A 23,749-nucleotide genomic window follows, 5' to 3' on the forward strand; every position below is an offset into this window, starting at 1 on the left:
CTACAGATATCACAATATAATTTTCGCCATGTCCAAATACAGGAACACAATATCGCTGATGAATTTGGGTGGGATGCGCATGCGTGACGGAGGTGTATAAAAACGATCCGTTAAGATACACCGTCAACGGAGGTGCATAAAAACACTACGATATATATAAAATGGCGACACTTTACAAATTTAAAATATGTGCAATGATTCTCCTGGTCAGCATTAATGATATCTAGTAGTCAGTAATAACACCACCGATGACGAGCTGGATAGTATATTGTGTGGTTGACGCTCTAACTTTAACAGTGCTCAAGCCTATAGAAATGAAAGATTGCACACATACAATACGCAGGACATTTAATTTAAAACGCATTTAGATTGTATTAGAAACAGTTGGAAAAATTTAGGCAGTTGCAAAACTCAAGTATCTAGATCCCAACTTATGGCCACCCAAAGTCTCTTACAAGTGTCAGCTTGTCCAATGTAATGGGAGACAAATGGTTTTTAATACAGATTATCACAGAGGAATGATATGGGGTGACATATCGTCCACGATATAACAAAAATACAAAAACAACCAAAATTCATGATTTCAGAAATTATTTATTTCACCTCTTCTTGAAGATAACGAAACAAAACCATGATAAGAGTAGTCATCTTTGACTCCCTACAGGTTTTGTATTTCATTTCATTTTGAACAAAATTATTCTTTGGTTTAAAGAGAATTTTTAAAGATAATTTAATTTGGCTACAAAACAAAGAGCAAGATTTGAGAAACCTGATATAAGAATTGTAAAAATCATGAGGTTTTAATTCAAAAAGAACAATGACAAACGTTCATAGAACAATTCATAAGGAAATAACCTTTTTAAAAATAGTGGAATTCTGGAACCTATATCATGGTAATACCAAATACTTAAGTGAGATACAAATAACCCATCGACAGTGAGTTTGGATGCAACCAATACCTTCTCAAATTGTTTATCTGAATATAAGGTCGCAGGCAACAAACCCTCTCCTTACCAACAAGACAAAAAATTGTTGTATACATTCCAATATAACCAGCATCTTCTTTTTTAATTGAGATCTCATTTACATTATTAGATTATTTAAGACATTTTGGTGATTTGATTTTTTTTTCCGAACAAAATTTTACATAATATATTGCATACTTCTCCCAGAATTGAGCAAAACAAAATCTATTTTTGTATCATTTGGATTGAACTTTTCTGGAAATATGAAAAACGCTGGTAAGGAAAGAGTTAATCTAACATGTCTGATTCCAGTCCTTGTTTCTAAGAGTACTGATACTGAATCTAAAAATCAAAATTTGGCCAAATTTTACTGAAAACAATCTGTTTGTACCGAATAAATATTTCCCCTTGATGGTAATAGGTATATTCAGATAAAAAAGTGAGAGAAATGATTGCTTAATCAGGTGATGATAAATTGGAAGCCCGCTTTTACAGGCTTCCACACAGAGTATTAGACCACGTACAACTCTTTTTATTCTATGGCATATTTGTTCTTTGTCTGACATGTTGAACTAAACTCAAAGAAAGATTGTGGATTTTTGAACCTCTGAGATTGCATGGAGGTTTGGTAGGCAATGGAGAGAAAGAAATTAACTACTCCCTAGACAGATTACAAAAAAAAAAATATTTCAATGTTGCATATTTAACATATTATTATAGCAACATTATGTTGTTAATATATAAAATAAAATTTGTAAACAATAAAGTACATATTATTTACACAGATGATTAATGAATTACATTTGTTGTTTTAATAATTTTAAAAAAATAAAGACCCAAATCATTTCTAGAACATAAAACAATTTTCATGAACTGTAAAACTTAATATACAGGACCTACTTTAAGTATAGTTTTGTCATATTTTGTAAGATACGTAAAGGGATCAAAAATGTTTTCTTCACATTCTCAATCTATTATTTCAGCAAAATATAAAACAAGGCATTTGTTTAAAGTAAAGATCAATTATTTTAAGTTAATAAAAGAATTGGATATTTTAAAATAATTATCGATATAAACTGGGTCGTTTTCATGAAATAAATTCCTTCCTGGAAGAATTAAAACATAAAATTTGATTTCGACGAAACCAAGATGCGAATACTGTAATAAAAATCAATTATTTCTATCACTATCATAACCAATGATGATATGAATAGTGGTGGTAGCTTAATTGCCAATAATAATAATAATAATAATAATAATAATAATAATGATGATAATAATGATAAAAATAATGATAATAATAATAATAATAATAATAATAATAATAATAATAATAATAATAATAATAATAATAATAATAATAATAATAATAATAATAATAATAATGTGTACGAATACAGCAACAACAAGAGCTAATCAACCATCCATACTCTCAATACCACACACAAGCTCACACATACAGAGTAGGTGGCATGATGAGATTAAATAATGAGAACAATGATTCAATACCATTCTACTAATGACCTATGACATATTATATGACTGAAATCCAAGCTTTATTTCTTTGAGAGGCAGGATTCCTGTACAATATCAGGCAATATATCCTTCAAGCTTTCAAAGGTAAGTACCTGAGGATGAATGGAAAAAAAAAAAGGATAAAATATTTAATGTTTTTGATGCCAATAGTTGACTAAAAGCACTCAAACCAATAAATATGCAGTGACCAAATGTCCATCGTTGTCAAAATTGTCCCCGATTAGCCAGTTTGCCAGATTTTGCTAGGTTGTTTGATTTGCTAGGAAGGTGGACAATTTCATTGTCCCGCAAATTGGAGTACTTTAAAAACTCTGCCCTGTGCCAATTCTTAGAAAAATATCTCTAAAAGTATTCTGGAATAAGAGCTATGAATAGATGTATTGTTTGCATAAGTTGTGTTTAGTTTAATTATTTATCTATTTTGGTTAAAGTTTTTCCTCACATCTTTAAAAGCCAATTATTTAAAATCATGTACCACAAAATAAAAGCAGGAAAGACAGAAGAAGAAAAAAAGATTAAAAAAATAAAAGAATAAAGAAACATCACCCATTTCGCAGTTGTATATCCAACCTCCCTGATGCAAAGGCAGAGCTCAGTTGACATATAATTGTTAAGTATTTTGTTAAAACTGCCAACTTTTCCCCCGTCTATTTCTCAAGCAAATCATTAGATTAAAAATCGTGAGATCCTATGATACTTCCAAAACTTTTCAAGATAATTGACAGGTATGAGAATCCAAAATGCCTCACCTGATAGACGTCATCAGAGCTGGATGCAATATTGTTGATTTCCTCGTGACGAGTGAGGGCAATGCCAATACCAATAATCCGAACATTGTCAGCCTTGAGGTCATCTGCAGCAGGGACAGTATCCCAGTAGTTGATATTACTTTGGCCATCCGTCAACAGAATTGCAATGTTCTCGGCTGATTGACGAGCTCCAAAGCCTGGATGATAGTCATAATAATTACGATAATATATAAATTTTTACAACAACAGCGGCAATAATAATGATGATGATAAGAATAATAATAATCTTATCATGTTTGGCATTATTGCCCATTCACCAAAGGGTTATTTGTGCAATGTGGCCAAAATAGCAGAATTATTTGGCCAATATGGCTAAATTATTGGCTCAAGATTATTTGGGAAATATTGTTATGATGATTAAAAGTAAGATTAAACAAACAACCCACCCTCTCCCCAAAAAATAAGTAAATAAATAAAAACGGGGTGGAGAAGGACAAACATCCTCCAAATCTAACAGTAACAAAACGCTAAACAAATGCTCATGGCGAATTTAATCATGCTATGTTATTAACTTACAACAATAAACGAATGTAGATCTTTAAATTTAGTAAGCTTTAAACAAATGATATGGTACAATACTTTCAATATGCTTTGTACAAATAGCAAATAACAACTCCCACCCCCCCCCCCCCCCCCCCCCCACCCTCCTCTAAATAAATAACAATGAATTTTTAAAACGCCAGTAAATCAAGTGGTTTGCAAATAATGATAAGATCAACGCATTACTAAAAAAAAAAAATAAATAAATAAAATATTTTTTTAAAAACGGGGGAGAGGGAGTGGTGACTTCCTCCAGGCAATTCTAACAGCGTAACTCAAACGCTACAGGACCACTTGCCTCATGGCAATTTTAATCATGAATGATATATTAGGATCTTTATTTTTATTTTGTAGCTTTAAATGTTGGTTACAAGTACTTTATAATATTGCTTTGTAAAATTAGTCAAATAATCACTTTGTAAAAAAATAATCTCTCAACAAGTATGAACAATAACAAATAAATCAATTAATACTAAAGAGTGAATGAAGACATTCCTTACCCCTTCCAAACATGCGTTTAGCCATTCTAAGTCCACCAGCAGTGTTGGTTGAACCAGCTGTGTAAGCCGTTGTCTCCACAGCACGAATGACATCTGCAGGGTTACCATATCGATCAAAGCTGAATATTGTCTTGACTCCAGTGTTATATGTGATGAAAGAAAAGTGGTGATTTTGTCCTCCAGCTGTCAGAGTCTTGATGAGAGATTTGACAAACATCAGCATTGTCTTAAAGTTGGTGTTACCAACACTAGCAGATGAGTCCATGATTATGGCAATATCTTTGTCTCCATCACAGCCTGGGGTAGAGAAATGAATGCGTTATAAAGATTTTATAATATTTCATATTATGGCATTCACTTCATACAACATAAATATAATATATTCAACATAAATTGAATTGAATTGATTACACATAATCAATGGCAATATACCATCTTATCCATGTAAAGTGATTCGAACAGATTTTTTCACCGTATTATAAAGATCATTCAAAACCAGTGGTAAAACTTCAAGATATAATTCAGTCATACAATATAAAATAAGGACACAGATGAGATATTCACTAGACGTTCTCAAAACAAAGTCCAAAGCCAACAGCAACACTTAACATGTAAGACATGAAACTTGTAAGGCGCTATTAGAATCGTTTTTTTTTTTTTATTGGATAGAGATGAACTGCTACTGGCCAGGTTCTCATTTTAAATCTGAGTAAGGTGAGATCGTGAATAAACAACCTTCTTCAAAGACTCAACTTAATGCTGCCAAGAGCAGGTTTTAAAGCAACGATATACTGATCCAAAGGCAAGGGCCATACAAAACCACACAGATGTAGAGACACTTGGCAAATCCTCTCCTTCACTAAAGCAAAAGTAGGTGACGTGAAAGATTTTCGATTTATGGACAAACTATCATCGTGTCCAATACAGTCCTCTTTATGTTAAAAACCTTGGTGTCTTTTTTGATAACAATGTATCTATGCTGAAACAAATCGATAACCTTTGTAAAATTTTTAATATTTATCTAAAGAAAATTGCCACTATCAGTTTTGTTTTTTTGTTTTTAAGGGTTTTACGGCGCTTGCAACACATTTAGGTTATATCAGCGCCAGTAAAAAGGAAGAAAATGGGATAGTAAAAAGTTATAGAATTACAATTAAGCACCCAAGAGAAAGTAAGACAAAGGGGAACTGGGAACAAATAGAGATCAGATGTAGATTCCAAGAGCACACCACCAATGTACTTTATTTTGAGTTCAACTATAAGTCTCATCCGGACACAAGCACAAAATCCAACTAAGAGGAATACACTCAAATGCTTACATTATACATAATACAAAAATAACAAATATAAAAATACATAATGGAGAGCTGATTTACAAGGAAAAAAAATATCATCTCCCAAAACAATAACAATGCATTTGACTGTTTTCCTCCCAGCCAGGACTCCGGCCAGGGCCAGAACAAAACCAAATAATCTCATCCCAAGACAAAGACAGAAAGCATGTTGGAAAACAGATATAAGGGGATAGAAGACGCAGTATGTACCCCCCTGCCCACAATGGGAGGTCAGGAACCCCACCCAGACCACTATCAGTGATTATTTAACTGTTGAGGTAGCCAGTATGCTTCTTACCACTTTTATTTTATCATTTGATTACTGCATTTCCCTTCTTTTAGGTGTAAGTCGAGATAAAATCTCTCGTCTTCAAGTCGTTCAGAACAGTGCAAAATTGATTTTAAGAAAAGCTTGTATGTACCACTCTCTCCCAATTCTCTAAGAACTGCACTGGCTACTAAACAGAAAGAGATATAATTATAAAATCACTAATGACATGTCTTAAACGTTTAAATGACAAAGGCCCTGTCTACTCGAAAAACCTATTACATCCTCATACACCATCCAGATCACTAAGGTCATCATCTGATAAAACTAAACCTTTAGTTCCTCATTTTAAATACAATTGTTTTGGCAGACGATCTTTTTCTGTCATGGAGCCCCCTGTATGGAATTATATCCCTAAATCCGTCAGTGAACAACTAACTATTAATTCTTTTCACTCGAAACTAAAACATTTCCTTTCTACATCAGCCTATTTTTAATCTGAGACAAACTTTATGTTTATAACTTTATGTGTGAATATTTGATTGTGGGGCTGCGTGCATGTGTGTGTGTGTGTGTGTGTGTGTGTGTGTGTGTGTGTGTGTGTGTGTGTGTGTGTGTGTGTGTGGGAGGGGGAATTGTAGGTTGTGGCACAAGAGATGCATTAAAAAAAAATTATTTTTTTTCGAACCAATGCAAAGCGCATTGAGCATTATATAATTTTGGAAATGCGCTATACAAATGCCATCTATTATCATTATTATTATTATTATTATTATCAAACTTTTCATTTCATTGATTTTCTTGAAGGGAAGTAAAAACCGTTTCATTCCTGTCCCTGCCACTCATAAAAAAAAAAAAGAAATTTATGGAGTAATATGACACATGAAATACACCACACTCTTAAACTTACTAATTTCACATGTCCTTCCCTGGTATCCAGGTGGACATTGACAAGAGAACTCTCCAATCCTAGGGACACAAGTACCTCCATTCAAACATGGGTTCTCCCTGCAGTAACTGCTGCCTGTGTCTGAAATATGTCAATATAATCAATGAAATATAAATATATTTTTGAAAAATAATCCTTCAAACATTTCCATTACTTAAAATTTTTACTCTTCTCTCTCTTTGAAAAAAATATTTTCATTTTGCTTTCATCCATTTATTATTTTCTCTAACACTGGTCATAATTTGACCCTCTTAAAAAGTCAAATAGCATTTAAGAATAACATCTGACCTGAAATTTATTCAGTTGAACCATGATACGACAAATGGGTATCGGGTATCGTCTATTTAAAAAATAAAATCCAAAGCATTATCACAATAGAAGATGGTCTGAACGGCATGCCCTGAATGCAGTAATAAAAATGGCATTATATGATTGATCTGTCTAAGATGATACCTTGTATTTTTGGTCTGTGCTTTAACAGATTTGTGATCGTCCATCTGTAATACGTATTTTGTCCATAGAGAGCTTGGCATTAAAAATTCAATTTGAAGCCGAAACCATAAAATTTATTGGTATCTATCTAAATTAATATTAAATGTTTAAAAATCAGAATCCTTGATAACGTACACATTATTCTCAATTCTCTTAGCTCATTTTAATTCTTTTATCTGATTTGTTCCAATATATCGGTTATATTACAAGTATTAAATGTAATAACTTTAGCCGGTTATTACATTCAGATACAAAAAAAATATTCTGGAAATTTTTAAAAATGTTATTGTATCATGTTGTAGGTTGTCCAATAAAATGCTATTCCAAAAATTGTAAAAATGTCTAACTGATACACAAACGAATGTGTCCACACCTCTGGTCGTCTAAAAATGCAAACAAATAATCAAGTGATGTTAATCTGATACTATCTATTGAAGTATCTTTATACCAATTCAAGCAAAGATTTCAGCGAAATAAATACACAAACTCACTAATTTATAATTATCATAATAATAATCCTATTGTACAAGACTTTCAACAACAACAAAAAAAGACAGATTATTTATTGGTTTTGACCACATATTAACTTTATGGTTCATTTTCACTCTAAAACAATCTGTCGTCCAATGTGTCACCATTTAAAAAAAAGGGAGTTGGAAAACACAGATGCTCAGTATATATTCATACTTAAAATAATAAAATACAAATAGTTTAGAATATGTCATCAATCCTCACTATCACATGTCTTTTCCAGGAGAATTCCACTAGTCCCCATAAGACTCTCATAGCTTTCAGTTGTCAAAGTGGTGAACGAAGTGGGTTCACTTGCCATCTTCTCTAACTCAGTGGAATCAGAAAGACCGACACCAATACAGATTATTTGAATGCCTGCATTCCTAGCTGCCTCTGCTTCTGGAACGGTTCTCTCACTGTGCACATTGGATAAGCCATCGGTGATCAACACAACTGGAATTGAGGATATATGCATTCATTTTAAAATAATAGAAATTATAATTATTACGAGGTGAGATTAACAATTAAGGGGCGGTTTGGGTCTTTTCTAAAAAAATTTCAATAACCTATATTGGGCGGTTTTAATCATTCTGTATCATCAATATAGGTTAAAAAACAACATTTATGGTGAAAAATTTTAATTATCTCTGCCCTAACCAACAAAAGGACAACAAAAAATCATAAAATCACTTTTTTTTTACTAAATCGAATCTCTGGGACATAGGAAAGCTTACAAAGTTGTCAGAATGATCATAACTCAATTATTTTTGAAATTAGAGGTAATTAAAATTTGCTTGAAACAGTATCCTATTTCAACCCCATCGTTAACCAACAAAAGGACAGTATCTCCGACGGCCGTATTCCGCCCCGTAAATATCGACGGTGTCCGTGAGCATGCGGTGGCGTCAACGAGTGGCGTGACGAAGATGCCGCCGTATGACGAGCAATACCATGCGAAACTGTTGGTGACGATTTGATTGGTTGACGCATAAGTCGCCAACGCCAATGACGTCATCCGTAACATGACATCATAGAGGAGCACTGTAACTTTCTATAGCGTTGTTGTTTACACGAGAGAGAGAGAGAGAGAGAGAGAGAGAGAGAGAGAGAGAGAGAGAGAGAGAGAGAGAGAGAGAGAGAGAGAGAGAGAGAGAGAGAGAGAGAGAGAGAGAGAGAAACACACACACAGAGAGAGAGAGAGAGAGAGAGAGAGAGAGAGAGAGAAAGAAAGAGAGAGAGAGATAGATAGATAGATAGAGAGAGAGAGAGAGAGAGAGAGAGAGAGAGAAAGTCAGTAACAAACAGAGAGCGAGAGAGATGGATGCGGAGAGATATATTTTAGAAAGTAAATAAATTAATAAATAAGAGAGAGAGAGAGAGAAGAGAGAGAGAGAGAGAGAGAGTGTGTGTTTTCGTGTATTCATTGGGAATGGGAGGGAGGGTGGGGTCTTTTGAGACAATAAACAATGTGAGTGAACCTAGGACTTCATAATAATATATAGATGTCACTGGAGTGAACTTAAAGAAAAAAGGGAGGAGAGATTAATAGCTGACATTGACCACAAGGGGTTGTGATAACGAGTGGCAGGTCCTAAATAACTCGACGTTGCAGCTCAAACAAGAAGATTCAATTATATGATTTCATGTAAGTCATTACAAATTAAGCCCCACCCGCTCCTCTTCAAGCTGTCATCTGACTCAAAATGGAAACAATGCAACAAATGATTTGACCAGTCCCATTTTTTAAATTGCAATCTCATTGGTCAATACGTTTTCCATTGATTGACTTTGACTTCTTTTGAAACGAAGGGCTTTCTTATACTATCCCTACCTATTCTTTGCCCCACCCCCTCCCTCCTTTTCCCCCTTTTTTATCTACCAGTCTCGCTCGCTCTCTTTGTCTCCCTCGTGTTTCTTTCACACATACAAACACACACATAAACACACACACACACACACACACATATATTTATATCTTACTGCCTTAGTCTAACTGCATACTCTCTATAGAATCGAACGCATAACCTTCACATCCGATAGCAGTAGTGACATACCACAACGCGTGTGTTTGACCCAGCGACATCTAAGTTTGACCTCGTCCGTTGGATGTTAAAAGTGGAAATACCTGAACTGTTTGGATTGCAGTTCTTATATCTTTGACTAAATTATGCGCCCGTGATTAAAGACTAAATTGCTGCAGACACTAGGTTCAAAATCAATCTAATCTATGACAAAAGTTGTAAATATTCACGTATTACTTTCCACCAGATCAACATATCAAGCTAGCTATTTAGTGGCTGATTGGTGGGCAGAGGGGCTTTATAAACAAGTAATAAAAAATGAAAAAACAAACAAACAGAAAGCAAAACCATTACAAAACTTTATACAGCTGGCAATAAAAAACTGATCACCTTGCTTGTTTGTCGGATGCTCAACCAAACGTCTAACTTAAGTATACTTATTTTTCATTCATTTCAACTAATTAGTGTGTGTGTGTGTGTGTGTGTGTGTGTGTCTGTGTGTGTGTGTGTGTGTGTGTGTGTGCGTTTGTGTCTGTGTATGGGTGTCGGTGTGACTGTCTGTCCAGTCGTTTTTTTTTTGTTTAGTTGTTTTTGGGGGGTTTTTGTGTTTTTCTTTTTCATCGTCTTCATACCTCTCACTTTCCACACATTCTTCTATTTTTTGTCCAAACTTTTGGAGAAGGTAATACTGACACAATTATTATCTCATCTTAAGAACAACAGTTCAGTCAGCCTACAAAGAGCAACACAGAACTGAAACGGCGCTTCTTAAAATCTTTTGTTATATAATGCGGATGCTAACAATATCAATTTATTATGCCTTTAAGATCTTTCAGCTGCCTTTGACACCATTGACCATTACATTTTGTTAAGAAGACTAGAAAATACGTAGGCGTAAAAGGAATTGCCCTTAAATGGTTTACATCATACAAAAATGTATTTACAGGATCGATGGCAGACTGTCGTGGTGAATGGTATTCAGTCAGAACAAGTTTTACTGAACTTTGGAATGCGTTCTTGGCCCTGTCCTTTTTTCTGTATATAAGCACCCCCTTTCTAGTGTGATATCCAGATTCAATCTGAGTTATCATTTTAATGCTGGTGATACGCAAATTTATGATTCAGTACCCCTAAGTAATTTACAATTCTTAATACAACGAATTTCGAGCTGTTTTAATAAGATTAAATCTTGAATGTACCATAACAAGCTAAAATTAAATGATAGTAAATGATAGTAAAACTGAGATTTTAAAGTGTGGAAGGCAAATAATTCACCTATTTCTCTCGGAAATAGCACAATAGAATTTTCAAATAAAGCAAAAAACCTTAGCTTCATCATTGATAAACATCTTTCCATAACAAGCTGCTACGTGAATAACACCATATAATCTATGTACATAGAAATGAATAAAATAAGCAAAATTCGTAATTTAATATAGCAGAACTTTTAATTAATTCCCTTGTTTTATCTAAATTGTACTATTGTAACTCCCTGTGGGCGAAATTAGCTAAAGACAAAATAATTTTTCTGTTCATCTTATTAACTCATAATTTAGGCACCTTTTAAATTTAGTAAGAATGGTGTCGCCTATTTCATTCAGTATAAATGTACCAACAGATTTCGTTCCATTTCATGCTTTTCGTTTCCTATGACAATGAAGATATTGATTTTAAAACAAAAAGGGATGTGTGTGTACGTGTTGGGGACGGGGGGGGGGGGGGGGGGGGGGGGGCATACCCTATTTTCCAGCTATTCTTAGGTTTAATTCACTATCACTCACTCCTCACCCCATATCGTTGTACAATGACAAAACCCTGATACACAATTAAAGTCTAATTTACAAGATAGCCAAAATCATCAATAAGCGTACATTAAAGCTATGATGCTTAATAAAAATAGACTCATCTTGTAAAAGGAGTCAGGGTCTAAAAGATTGAGGAATAGTCTAATGTAGTAATATTATATCAGAGTAACGCCTACAAACTTGACGGAGATAATTTATTCATTCCCCTCACGCCAGGTCAAACACACTTAGCCTTGCCTCTCACTCGTCCGTGATGGCAGCAGCTTCTTATGGTTCACACTATTATGTTATGACGATCGACCCAATCAGCAAAGTCCGGTCCGCATTCGTGCACCGTCGCGAACCCGCCCGGTAGCATCGTCACAACACACCTTTCGACTAGATGCTCTGCCGATTCGGGTTCTTGCTCACAGCGTGGACATAAAGGACAGGAAGTTAGACCCCACTGATGTAACGCACCGGCCGTTAGGCAGCTCCTCGACCGAAGCCGATTCGCAGCTACCCAGTGTCTCCTCTTACTGGTATCAAAGCCTGGCAACTTCTCACCAAGCTTAGAGGAGTGTAGGTCCCCGCCCCCACGAGGGATTGAATTTGTCCAAACCGACTTCCATCTCGTATGTGCAGCTCTGTCCGTAGTCAGGGATTCTGCGTACAAGGGTTGCCGGGACTTATTTCGGCTCGAAACGGGGGCACCGTTCATTATGCGCATGAGAGGGGTATCCCCATTCCCTCTCTCTTTGATCTTACTCAGCCAGTTTCCCGTAATGGTCTCCCTCCGGACATCGGGGGGCTGGATCGCTGCCATCACCGGGCCCCATTCTCTAGGGGTTGTTGCTAGCGTTCCCGACACTATGTGCATCGACTTGCGAAGTTTTACATCCACCTTCTCAACGTTTCTGCTTCTACCCCACACTGGAGCGCAATACTCCGCGGTGGAATAGCATAGTGCCAGGGCGGATGTTCTCAGGAGCGCTTGGCTAGCGCCCCAAGTCGATCCCGCCAGCTTCCTCAGAAGACTATTCCGCTTCTCTATCTTCCGGGCAACCCCTTCGAGATGAACCCGATAGGTAAGGCTGCGATCCAGCGTCACCCCTAGGTATTTTGGACGCGGCTCATATGGGATTGGCTGGTCCCCGACTAGGACATTCAGTTTACGGGTGTGCCAGCCACTGCATAAGTGAAATGCAGTGGCCACGGTTTTTGAAGTGTTCATCTTCAGGTACCACTTGTCAAAGTAGGATTTGAGTCTGGTGACGTCCTCGCTGAGTACGCTCTCGAGACGGGTCCACACTTTACTCTGAGTAACGAGTGCCCAGTCGTCTGCGTATCCCAGCCTCAGGGAGGAAGTGTTCGGCATATCGCTAATGTAAACGTTAAACAACATTGGCGCAAGTACCGACCCCTGAGGGACCCCATTCTTCAATTTCCTAACTTTGCTCGTGACGTCTCCCAGCGCGACGTGGAATTGCCTTTCCCCTAAGATCGAAGAGAACAACTTCAAGGTCTTTTTGCACCTTATGATTTTTGCAAGTTTGAGCATTAACCCATCGCACCAGACCGTATCGTACGCCGCTGATAGGTCTATAAACACAGCACCTGTTTGCTGTTTTCTCTCGAACCCGTGCTCAATATGCTCTGTAAGGGCAATGACCTGCTCCGTGGTGCACCTCCCTTCCCTGAAGCCTGCCTGCTCAGGTGGCAGGGCAGCGTCTAGGACCGGCCCCCATCGGTTTAATAGAACACGCTCCAACAGTTTGTAAAGACAACTCAGCAGCGATATGGGTCTGTAACTGTCTGCCTCCTTCGCCGGCTTCCCTGGCTTCAGGATGGCAACTATCTTCGCATGCTTCCACACTTGTGGAAGCTTTCCGTTTGCAAGGATGTCAGACATTGCCTCTGCTAGCCAGGCCCGTGCCCTGGGGCCCAGATGCGTCACCATATCGGGATATACACCATCTATCCCAGCTGCTTTGCCGTTCTTCACTTCGCTAATGGCTGCACCCACTTCTCGGGGACTGAACGGGGCCGTCCAGTCCGACTCCTCCGCAGGTAGCGAGTCCAAAATCGTACGGTACGTCTTGCGGACACCGCGCTCAAAAGCCTGGTTAGGGACCCGCTTGCTACGGTTCTTAATATTCTTGGCAATTGTGTCTGCCTCGCATTCCGGTGCAGCCTTCGCGAAATTCCGATCTGGGTCCAATTTCTTTATTAAACGCCAAGCGTGGCGGCTGGAGTGTGTAAAGTCGAGACTTTCCACGGTCTCCTGCCACCGTTGCTTCCTTCCCTCTGCCAGAGACTGGAGTAGTCTATCGGCTGTGTCCTGGGACTGGGTCTGCTGGTACTCTCGGTACAGCTCTTCCGACTCTGCTGTCCAGCAAGGGGTGTAGAATTTCCGTTTGCCCCGTGGAATAGAGCGTTGAGCGCTCTTAACCAGTAGCCTACTAAATCTGGTTATATTCTTGGACTTGGGAGGAATGGCAGGGCAGACCTGCTCGATATAGGAACTGAATTCCTCCCAGTCAGCCTTCCTGAAATTCCATCTGCAAAGTGGGAGAGACTGCACCCTCGGTATTGTCACCCCAGCTGTGACAAGAACCGGCCTGTGCTGGCTATGCGGAAAGTCCCCGAGGACTGTCCGCTTCACCTGCAACGGTTCACCGTTCGCGCCTTTCGTTACGAGGGTGAGGTCTGGAGTATACTCCTTCTTATGGCGGGTACCCCGGAAGGTACCCTTGGCTGTAGGATCGTACACTAGGTGTAGATCATTACAGTCCATCCATGAGCGGAGTTGTCTTCCTGCCTCGTTGCAGTCTCGGTAGCCCCATTCGTGATGGTGGCTATTAAAGTCTCCCAGACAGATGGAAGGATGGCTGACCACCGGTACCGGTGGTGTAGACCAAGTCGCTCTAGGTGGTTTGTAAATATTATGCAAACACAGTCCGCCTACTTCCACGGAAATTCGGTTCACCCCATTGCTGTCCGTTACGCTCTCAATGACCCTTACTTTCGATGGCTCTTTAGCGTAAACGCTAACCCCTCCTTTGAGCCTCGAAGTGTCCTCGCGTTGGACCACCGTATAGCCTGGGATCTGGAATCGGAAAGATTGCGCGCCTGAATAAAGGTGGGTCTCCTGTAAAAGGAGGATATCTACGCAGTGAACGGCCAATAGCTTTGATAAAAGCTCATTTTTTGCCATACTCTGGCTCTCGACGTTCAGGGACAATATACGCGTCAGCTCGCCATCCCCGCCGTCGCATTTTCCGATCGGCAGGCCGCGAATCGATTGATGCATGGGACGTTTGCTTTTTTCTCGGACGTGCCGACGACCCTGGCGACAGGAACGCGGTATTATTTGGCTAGGCGGCAGACCGCTTCGCCATTGACGGGACTGATTGGGACTCGACATAAGGACAATAGTGTGGCGCCCGGGATAGGGCTGCTATTCGGGCACCGGGTTTGGATCAAATTTAGTCACACACCGGGGCGAGCAGCTCATGTGGCTCGTTGGCTCGATACCCGGGATGGTCTCGTGACGGTCGACCGGGATTTACACCTTTGCCCTCCCGTGTGCCTCAAGCCCCCTCACCAACTGCAAGGTAAAGATCCACGAGGGGGTCCGTGATGGCGAGTGCTCGCCCTCGCTGACGTGAAACGTTTGTCGATCGAGTTATTCTTATTTTGCTATATTCTTAACTTAGATACTGTTCTTTTGGTGAATACGGACGAGGCATTTTGCATTGCGGTTAACCAGGGTGAACAGTATGTGAGACGGTCGTATAAGATACTGTCCTTTTGTTGGTTACAGGTAGAGTTATTTGCTTGGCTTTAACCAAGAAAGAACAGTATCTCAAAATATTACCCAACATATTACGTCAATGAAATCGCCGACTCACAGAAAAACGCAATTTATCATCAGCTATTATTTAATGTTAGAAGACTTCCACTATGTAATAGAATTAAAGAGTTATGGATGAAAAAGCTAAATGTGTCGATTGCGGCAAAACTGGCTGGATCTGGGTCAGCCCAGATACTGTCATTTTGTTGGTTAGGGCAGATCTGTGTTGATACCCATTTTGCGATCTAATTTGGGGGTCTGACATCAAAAAATATAACAATCTTGTGGCAAACGTTCCACAAAAACTAATGCAGGAATGACCTCCATAATCTTCCCTCTTGTCAACATTGTACCATAGTGTGTCACCATAGAGAGATTTTACGGCTTTAGCTTATGAAATTTTTATTAGATCATTACAAATTTGAGAATCAAAATGTTATGAAAAAATTGATGTAAAAAATTCAGATTTAGGATTATAATTTAAAATTCACAAATCTTATCAAAAAAATATCTCTATGGTGACATAATACATTATCTCTGTCATAACTGTGGAAATTTTCAGACAATTTCATTGAATAGATTCTGAGAAACAATTGACACAGTTTCCCATACCCTTAGAAAAATGACATATTGAGAAAATAGCAAAATGGCTTCCCGTTTTTCACACATTTCTTACTACCTGTACCATTTTCGACTGTGTATTTCGTGCCTTTATAGTCTACTTTAAGAATTTGGAGTTCAATTATATTATTTCTAAGATAATAAAATATCATTTTCCACCAAAATCTCAAAATCAAGTTTTTGAAGGATTTTCCTAATAATTAGACCCAAACCGCCCCTTAAATGATTATATGTCATATTCCAAATGCATTGTGCCAATAATAAACTATTTTCCCCACTTTCCTCCTTTTTTTTTCATTTAAATTAAAATATCTATCTGTTGATTCTTCTTTTTTCGTCGTCTTCCTCCTTTTCTTTCAGCCAACACTATCAAGATGGTAAGATCTACTACATTTTGTTGCATGCTTTCTTCATATTTCTCGACTATAAAAATAAGGAGATAGCTTTCGATACCTGCTCTGTTTTTCATCATTCAGAGACAATCTCTATTTTAATAGTCATATATTTAGTGAGTTAAAGATAAAAACATTTCTCCTTTGCAATAGATTAAGCTTTTTCCATGTGATTCTAAGATGCCAAATAGATTGAAAGAGCGTAGTAACTCATATTCTATCTTAGTGTGACTTTAAAAGTGGTTTTAAAAGTCACCACCTCAAACACTATTCGTGTAATGAAAAATGTTGTTTGGCCTTACTGAGATTGGGAACACCAGGTCGGTCTCCTCTGTTAGTCACAAACAACCCACTCCTAGCCATGCTTAGAGCTTCTGCTGTATTCGTGTTGCCATACTCATAGGAGATACCAGCAATTGCTGCTTTGAGTTTTCTCTTGTCCTGTGAGGGTAGAAACATAAAATATAACTTGAGAGTTCCTTACTTTCAGTCCAGTTCATATCAGCCTCCTGGTTAGGATGATTTTTAAAAAGCATAAAGTTATAAATCAGTAAAACAAGGAATTGAACTAGATAAAAATTTTATTATATAATATACAAATGATTTAGTTAGTTCAGACAATTTGGGTGTAGTGGGAGGAATTTTTATTTCAGTACCCCTCCCCCTATTCACTCAGTAGTTAGTGAGTAGCTGCGTCTTCTGAGTTCATCCAAAGGATAACAAGCACTTGTCATTGTTTTAAACCAGATAATACAAGAAAATATAATCACAAGACGACAAAGCTGTCAGGTAACCAAATAAAGTAATAAAATAACAATAAATTTCCGGATCTTATTTCAAGGGAGATATTTTTCTTCACAGTTTATTCCAATCGATGATTATAATAAGAAGTGCAGCACCCAAAAGTGAGTTCAGGCAGTGTGACTTTCTCAAGAGAAAATTTGCAAATAATATTAACTCACAACACTACAAAGAAAAGCAGATGCCTGGATAATTACTCAACAAGACTTTTTTTTTTTGGGGGGGGGGGGGGGTTATTTTCTATATGGTTGCGTTTCATCCATTTATCTTATTTACTGGTATAACAAGTACCTGCACCCACTCCTACACTTTTCTGACAGTTCTAAAATGTAAATGAGACAATACTTACATCATAGTCATCTAGGTAGATGTTAGCCTTACTCCTATCACTGTAAGTAATGACTCCAATGCGAGAGCCCTCAGATCCAACGTTCATATTATCCACATAGTTGGAAACATAGTCCTTGAGATGCCTAAAGTTGTCAAACCCAACACTGCCACTTGTGTCCAGTACAAAAACAATATCTACTCTGTCATCACAAGCTGTTGAACAGAAATAATAATGTATCTTCTCCAGGGGCAGCACAAGTGAGAAAACTCAACTCAATTTTTTTTTACCATCCCCCCCCCCCCTTCCCCACCCCATGGACCAAGCAATGATAGGGTAGCTGGGCTAGTTTGACCCAGTGGATAGTGCTTTGTGCTTTATTGTAGACAAAGCACACAGCTGATGACGAAAAGCATTGCTAAAATATTTTCTAAATTAAGAAAAAAAAAATTAAGGAAGTTTAATTCGTGGAAAAAAATAGGGCATCACGAAGCAACTCTGTACAGCGACTGCCAGTGATCTTATCATATGGCATGCATTTTGCTTTGACAACAGAACCAGTCACAATGGGATAACTGAAAATTGTATTGGAGAAATCATGGAACGTGATTAAAAGTAATATGTATAAAGAGATGATGTTTCTTTTCTTAATTGAAAAATGACTCTTCAATGTTCTTTCCTATCTAAATCTTACCTTTACCATTTCATCACTGACATTTTTTAAGGTAAATTAATCATTGTGCAGATTTACACTTACACATCTCACAGTTCTTGCCAGCAAAACCTTTCGGGCATTTACATGCGTAGGTATTCTGTCCATTGACACACACACCATTGTTCTGGCAAGGAGACTCAGCGCATTTGTTTGTGTCTTGAAAAAAACAACAGATAAAATATAAAATCAGCAATGTATTTACTGTTTATACCTATTTGCCATTTGATACAATAGATCATAAAACAAAAATACAAATGAAATTAATTTCAGCTATTGATGGCAAGGGTATGGAATATCAAATGAATATCAAGTATATTGTTTAACATATTTAAATGTTAGAAAAAGATAGACGCGTTACAACAACTCAAAATAGACTGCACCGTAAAATAGTTGTTTGGTTAAATAATGTGCAGTGAGGCATTATTTGGTTAAGACAATATAACTTTGCTTTGTTACCAACAGAAGCACAGAGAGAGCGAGACAGAGAGAGAGAGAGAGAGAGAGAGAGAGAGAGAGAGAGAGAGAGAGAGAGAGAGAGAGAGAGAGAGAGAGAGAGAGAGAGAGAGAGAGAGAGAGAGAGAGAGAGAGAGAGAGAGAGAGACAGAGAGAGAGAGAGAGAGAGAGAACAACAAACGTTTTCTATAGGCATAATGAAAAATATTTTGTTTAGTTACCACAGACTACAAAACGGAAGTACTATCTCTTCTAAACAACATCGCTTCCATACCTTGACACACAAACTGTACAAAATCCCTTGACATGGCTTCCAAGTCGTCCATTCGGTTAGCCAGATATAGAGATGTGTCGTGTGGAGTTGATACAGCTGCTTTCAACAAGCCCTCCTCATATACTGACAGTTTGACTCCTTATTTGTGAGTTGTGAGTGTGTGTGTGGGGGGGGGGGGGGATGAATATCAATTAGAATTTAGTTAATTGTTTAAGTGCTTCATGTGTATTTCATAAATTTCTCTGAAATTGAAGAGTTATGAAAGTATAGATAGTATGCACTTGTCTAAGAAGCTCACAACATTGCCATCCGGAAGTATAACAGACTAACACACAAAACTATGTGTAACCTTCAACGTTTATAGTCTGGTTAATACAGTTCAGTGAGAATTATTCATAAACGTGGATGGCAAAAAAACAATAACAAAGACACGAGTGATGTCAACTTCGTTCTATCTATATACGCACACGTACTTACGCACACGCCCACACACACACACACACATGCATGCACGCACACACAATACAATAAACAAGATCGTGTAAAATTAAGAGTTAGCATGATATCATCTTAAACAGAAAACAAAAAATTAACAAAACACTAGTGCAAAGGCTCAGTTGATGTATAGTAATGATGAAGCATGCTTATAATGGACCAATGCCTTTATGTCAGGAAAAGCTCCTTTTTTTGAGAGGGGGGGGGGGGTAGTTAAAGAGCTTTTATTATTAGCAAATGTCCACAGTATACTGTGAAAAATATTTCCTTGAAACCGGAAAAAAAAATTGAAGAAAGTTTCACTTAAACAAAGACAATGATATAAATGATTCACATCTCCCCTTTCACAACAATATAAACAAACAATTGGTTTGACATAGAACACACAATTTAGTCAGTTCATACTCATCACCAGATTTGTGTCAATATAATTATTTCTTCAGATTGGTGACACATGATAAACCTGGACCATCCACATCAATATTGCTTTTATCAGCTGCAATGCTTCTTTACCTATCTATTACTATTGAATTGATGAACTACTTTATACTGACCGACTCCAATAACTTTTGTTCCTTGTGCCTTGATTTTATTGATAGCATCCACTGTGGCATGGCTTCCCACACGTCTAGTGACAAAGACTACATAGTTGGCAGCATTCTCACGATCTCCAGATTTGCCGATTAAGTTGTAGTTGACAGAACCCATTGCTTGTTCTGGTTTTGGATCACCACTGACTCGTCTATCAAGCAATTGAAATATAGTTAAAATATATCAGAGGAATTGGAATTAACAGGACTACATTTCAATATGCTACAGTAGAGACTGCACAATGGAGGAAACTAAAAGAGAGAAGAGCGCTTAGCCAGTCAGTCTTTGTAAAAGGAACAATTGTGACCAATAGCTTCATTTAAAAGATTATATGAAAATAAAGTCGATTTTAGTGATGGTATAAGTTTACTTTCAAATCTCATAAAGATTATAGGATTTTTAACTTGGGAACTTTCCACAGACTCAACCTTCGGTGCTCCACATTGGAAATAAATGTAAAATTCCCAACACCAGAGCCCAAAGAGTAATCGTCAATATACTAATATACCATTATGCATCAACACCTTTTTGTACAATCAGGTTGGGGGGGGGGGTTATCTCTTGAAAGCCTACTGTGTATATAAAGGATGCCTCATAAGTTTATGGTGACAGTAAAATCATGTTTTCCCAATAACCAAAAGGGGTATAATAACATGTCTCACTAGCCTAAAATAGTAAAAAAAAATAATAATTTAATAATAACGAAGTTAAAGGAGATCAATGAAGACTGGCTAATACGGAGAATCATGTTAATGAAACTTGCTCTATGCTAAAAACAAAACAAAACAAAAACACACCCAATAGATCAGATAGCTATTTGGATTTTATCTTTTTTATCTAATGATAAGCTTATTAAAGATGCGTGTTGGTCTTAGGAAAATAAATAACAAATAACCCCAGCTCCACCCCTCCCTCCTACTAATGGAAATTACAAATTTAAACTGGTTAATAGCCCATACAGCTACATTACCTAAGAGAGCTAATGGCAGCTTTAACAACTCTCTTTTTATTTCCATCTGCCAAATTCAGGTGAATTCTTGTGACAGCTCCATAGGACACGACAGCCACACGGAAATTGTTTCCTCTAAAAGCCATTCTCTTCACAACTTCACGCAAAAACCTCTTGATGGCACGGAACTCTCGTCCAGAGTTGTAGCGGGATGAGTCAACAACAAAAATAATATCAGCTTTACCAGTGCACTCTGAAAGAAAATATAATATAAAAACCCACTTTTTCAAAATTCGTTTTACACCATGCCGATTGTAATGTTTGTATACTATTATTTAAGCAATGTGTATTTTGTTTCAATATTTGATTTTGACTACCTGTGTTCATAACGTAATTCATTATATATCTGTAAAGTGCTTTGAGATGTTTGGTTCATGGAAAGTGCTCAACAAGTGTCATTTATTATTATTATTATTATTATTATTATTATTATTATTATTATTATTATTATTATTATTATTATATTATTATCATTATTATTGTTGTTATTATTATAAATTTATAATGCATGTAAATTAAATGCTCTTTAATTTCTCAATCAATGAGTCTTGATTAATCAATCTTTATACAAAGTAAAACATGGTTATGAGAATAAGAGAAATGTAATTGAACTATTGCGAACGATCAAAATATATCAAAACAGGAAATAATGAATTATTTTAAGGAGTTTGCCTTATCATTGTATTCAGAGAAGATAAATAATTACCAAGTAAATTGTTCATCTTTAACCACATCCTTCAGTGACAATGAAATGTGCTAGACAATATCATATTCTTCGTTCTTAAATTCTTATTCCAATGTATATCCTGACTTGGAATAAGATGTTATATTGAGTGCAGTGAGCAATTCATAATTTTGAAAATGCGCTACACAAATGTAATCAATTATTATTATTATTATTATTATTATTATTATTATTATTATTATTATTATTATTATTATTATTATTATTATTATTATTATTATTATTATTATCATTATTTTAAGTTTAACATTTGACTTAAAACAAATGTAACCATTGAAGAGAATGAGTTTTGTTCCTTAGACTTCAATAAACTTAGATAACCTCATCATGTTCAAGACTAAATACTCAATTTAATTTATTTCAATATAATGCCAGATTAATATAGCGGATCATATATATCATATACATTTGACTAGTAGGATAGCAATGTGGTTTTACTCTTCCGGGGATATTCACATGAAAAAGGTATCTTTTCTCTGTACTAATATAAATGTTACAATTTAACACTTATCAAGAATATCAAAACCTTACTTTTCTCACAGACTTCTCCAGTGAAACCAGCAGCACACTCACATCGGAATCCCATAGGTTCATTGATACAATTTCCATTGTTGTCACAAGGGTTTGGATTACACCTGTTGTTGACTGGAGTGGAAGAGGGAAGTAAACATTAGCTCAATATACTTTATTTCAAACTTGTTTTACAAATTTTACCCATTGTCACATTTTGACATGAGTATGACCACCTCCAACCCCCTTTTTTCATCAACTAAATAGACAAAAGCCTCACAACAGCAAATTTATCATATCAAGCTGATTTATACTTTTGTCAAGATAGGTGACAAATAAAAATATTTTTCATTTCCCACACTTTATGTTCTATAACAAATGGAATGTTAATTGCATGCATTTACTAATCTAAAATCAAGTAATTAAATGCACAAAAAATATGTTATCCTAGGGTGAGTGACTAATGGTCCAGTATTAAATGCGTGTATAGTGTTTATACATAAGCAAAGGAAGAATTTAGTTACGAATATTTAAAAACTTGAAGCTTAAGACTCAAATCTCCTATGAGTTCAAGTTAAGTTCAAGATCATAAGATGCAAAAATCACACTGTGCCCATCTCCACAAATCTTATACACAGATATTCTATCTATCACACCACACTTATCCTGTCACTCCAGGCATTCAATCCTTCCGGTGTTCTTGTATATGGAGACAATCATTGAAAAGCCTGATCCAATATCTGCTTTTTGAATTGTTGATGTAGATTGGAATGTTTATGGCTGAGTATTTGCTTTTAACGGTTCTATATATGTATGCACACATTCCCTCTACAAGACTGGAGTGTTGGCCATCTTAGTGTGCCAAAAGCTGCTGTCACACTCTCCAATTCCGTCTTGTGGCAATTTGTGGCGAATCTTGCAGCTGCTCTCCAAATGTTATCAATGGCTTTTATGTCCTTGATCTTTTAGGGATCCCATGCAGTACAAGCATACTCAAAAATAAGCGTCACAAGTTGATTCTACAAGTTATAAATCATTTTTCATTCACTTGTTTTTTCAATTATTCCAATTCCATCAAAACGCCTCTTCACATGATTTTATTGGTAGCTATAGTATTTTCACGGGGTAAAAATAAAATAAAAATATATTTTTCATGATTCGTGAGATTTTATGGGGATTTAAACTTCATGCATATTAGAAAAAAAGTGATGTTTTAAAATAAAACTTATAAGTCGTCCCACATAAAAT

General features: G+C 36.8%; 1 protein-coding gene across 1 annotated transcript in view; it reads right to left on the reverse strand.

The window, feature by feature from the left end:
* Positions 1-574: 574 nt before the first annotated feature.
* Positions 575-23,749, reverse strand: part of LOC144958476 (uncharacterized) — a 192,836-nt gene continuing 169,661 nt past the window's right edge. The window contains 12 exon segments of the mRNA XM_078890453.1: positions 575-2,593; positions 3,251-3,447; positions 4,351-4,647; positions 6,863-6,982; positions 8,129-8,359; positions 16,883-17,021; positions 17,731-17,924; positions 18,467-18,580; positions 19,152-19,289; positions 20,201-20,388; positions 21,208-21,439; positions 22,523-22,636. Coding sequence (XP_078746579.1) covers positions 2,522-2,593; positions 3,251-3,447; positions 4,351-4,647; positions 6,863-6,982; positions 8,129-8,359; positions 16,883-17,021; positions 17,731-17,924; positions 18,467-18,580; positions 19,152-19,289; positions 20,201-20,388; positions 21,208-21,439; positions 22,523-22,636 — 2,036 coding nt within the window. The 3' untranslated portion in view covers positions 575-2,521.

Source organism: Berghia stephanieae, chromosome 13 (assembly GCF_034508935.2).
Source record: "Berghia stephanieae isolate SIO BIC M18660-M18661 chromosome 13, UCSD_Bste_1.3, whole genome shotgun sequence".
Taxonomy (NCBI): domain Eukaryota; kingdom Metazoa; phylum Mollusca; class Gastropoda; order Nudibranchia; family Aeolidiidae; genus Berghia; species Berghia stephanieae.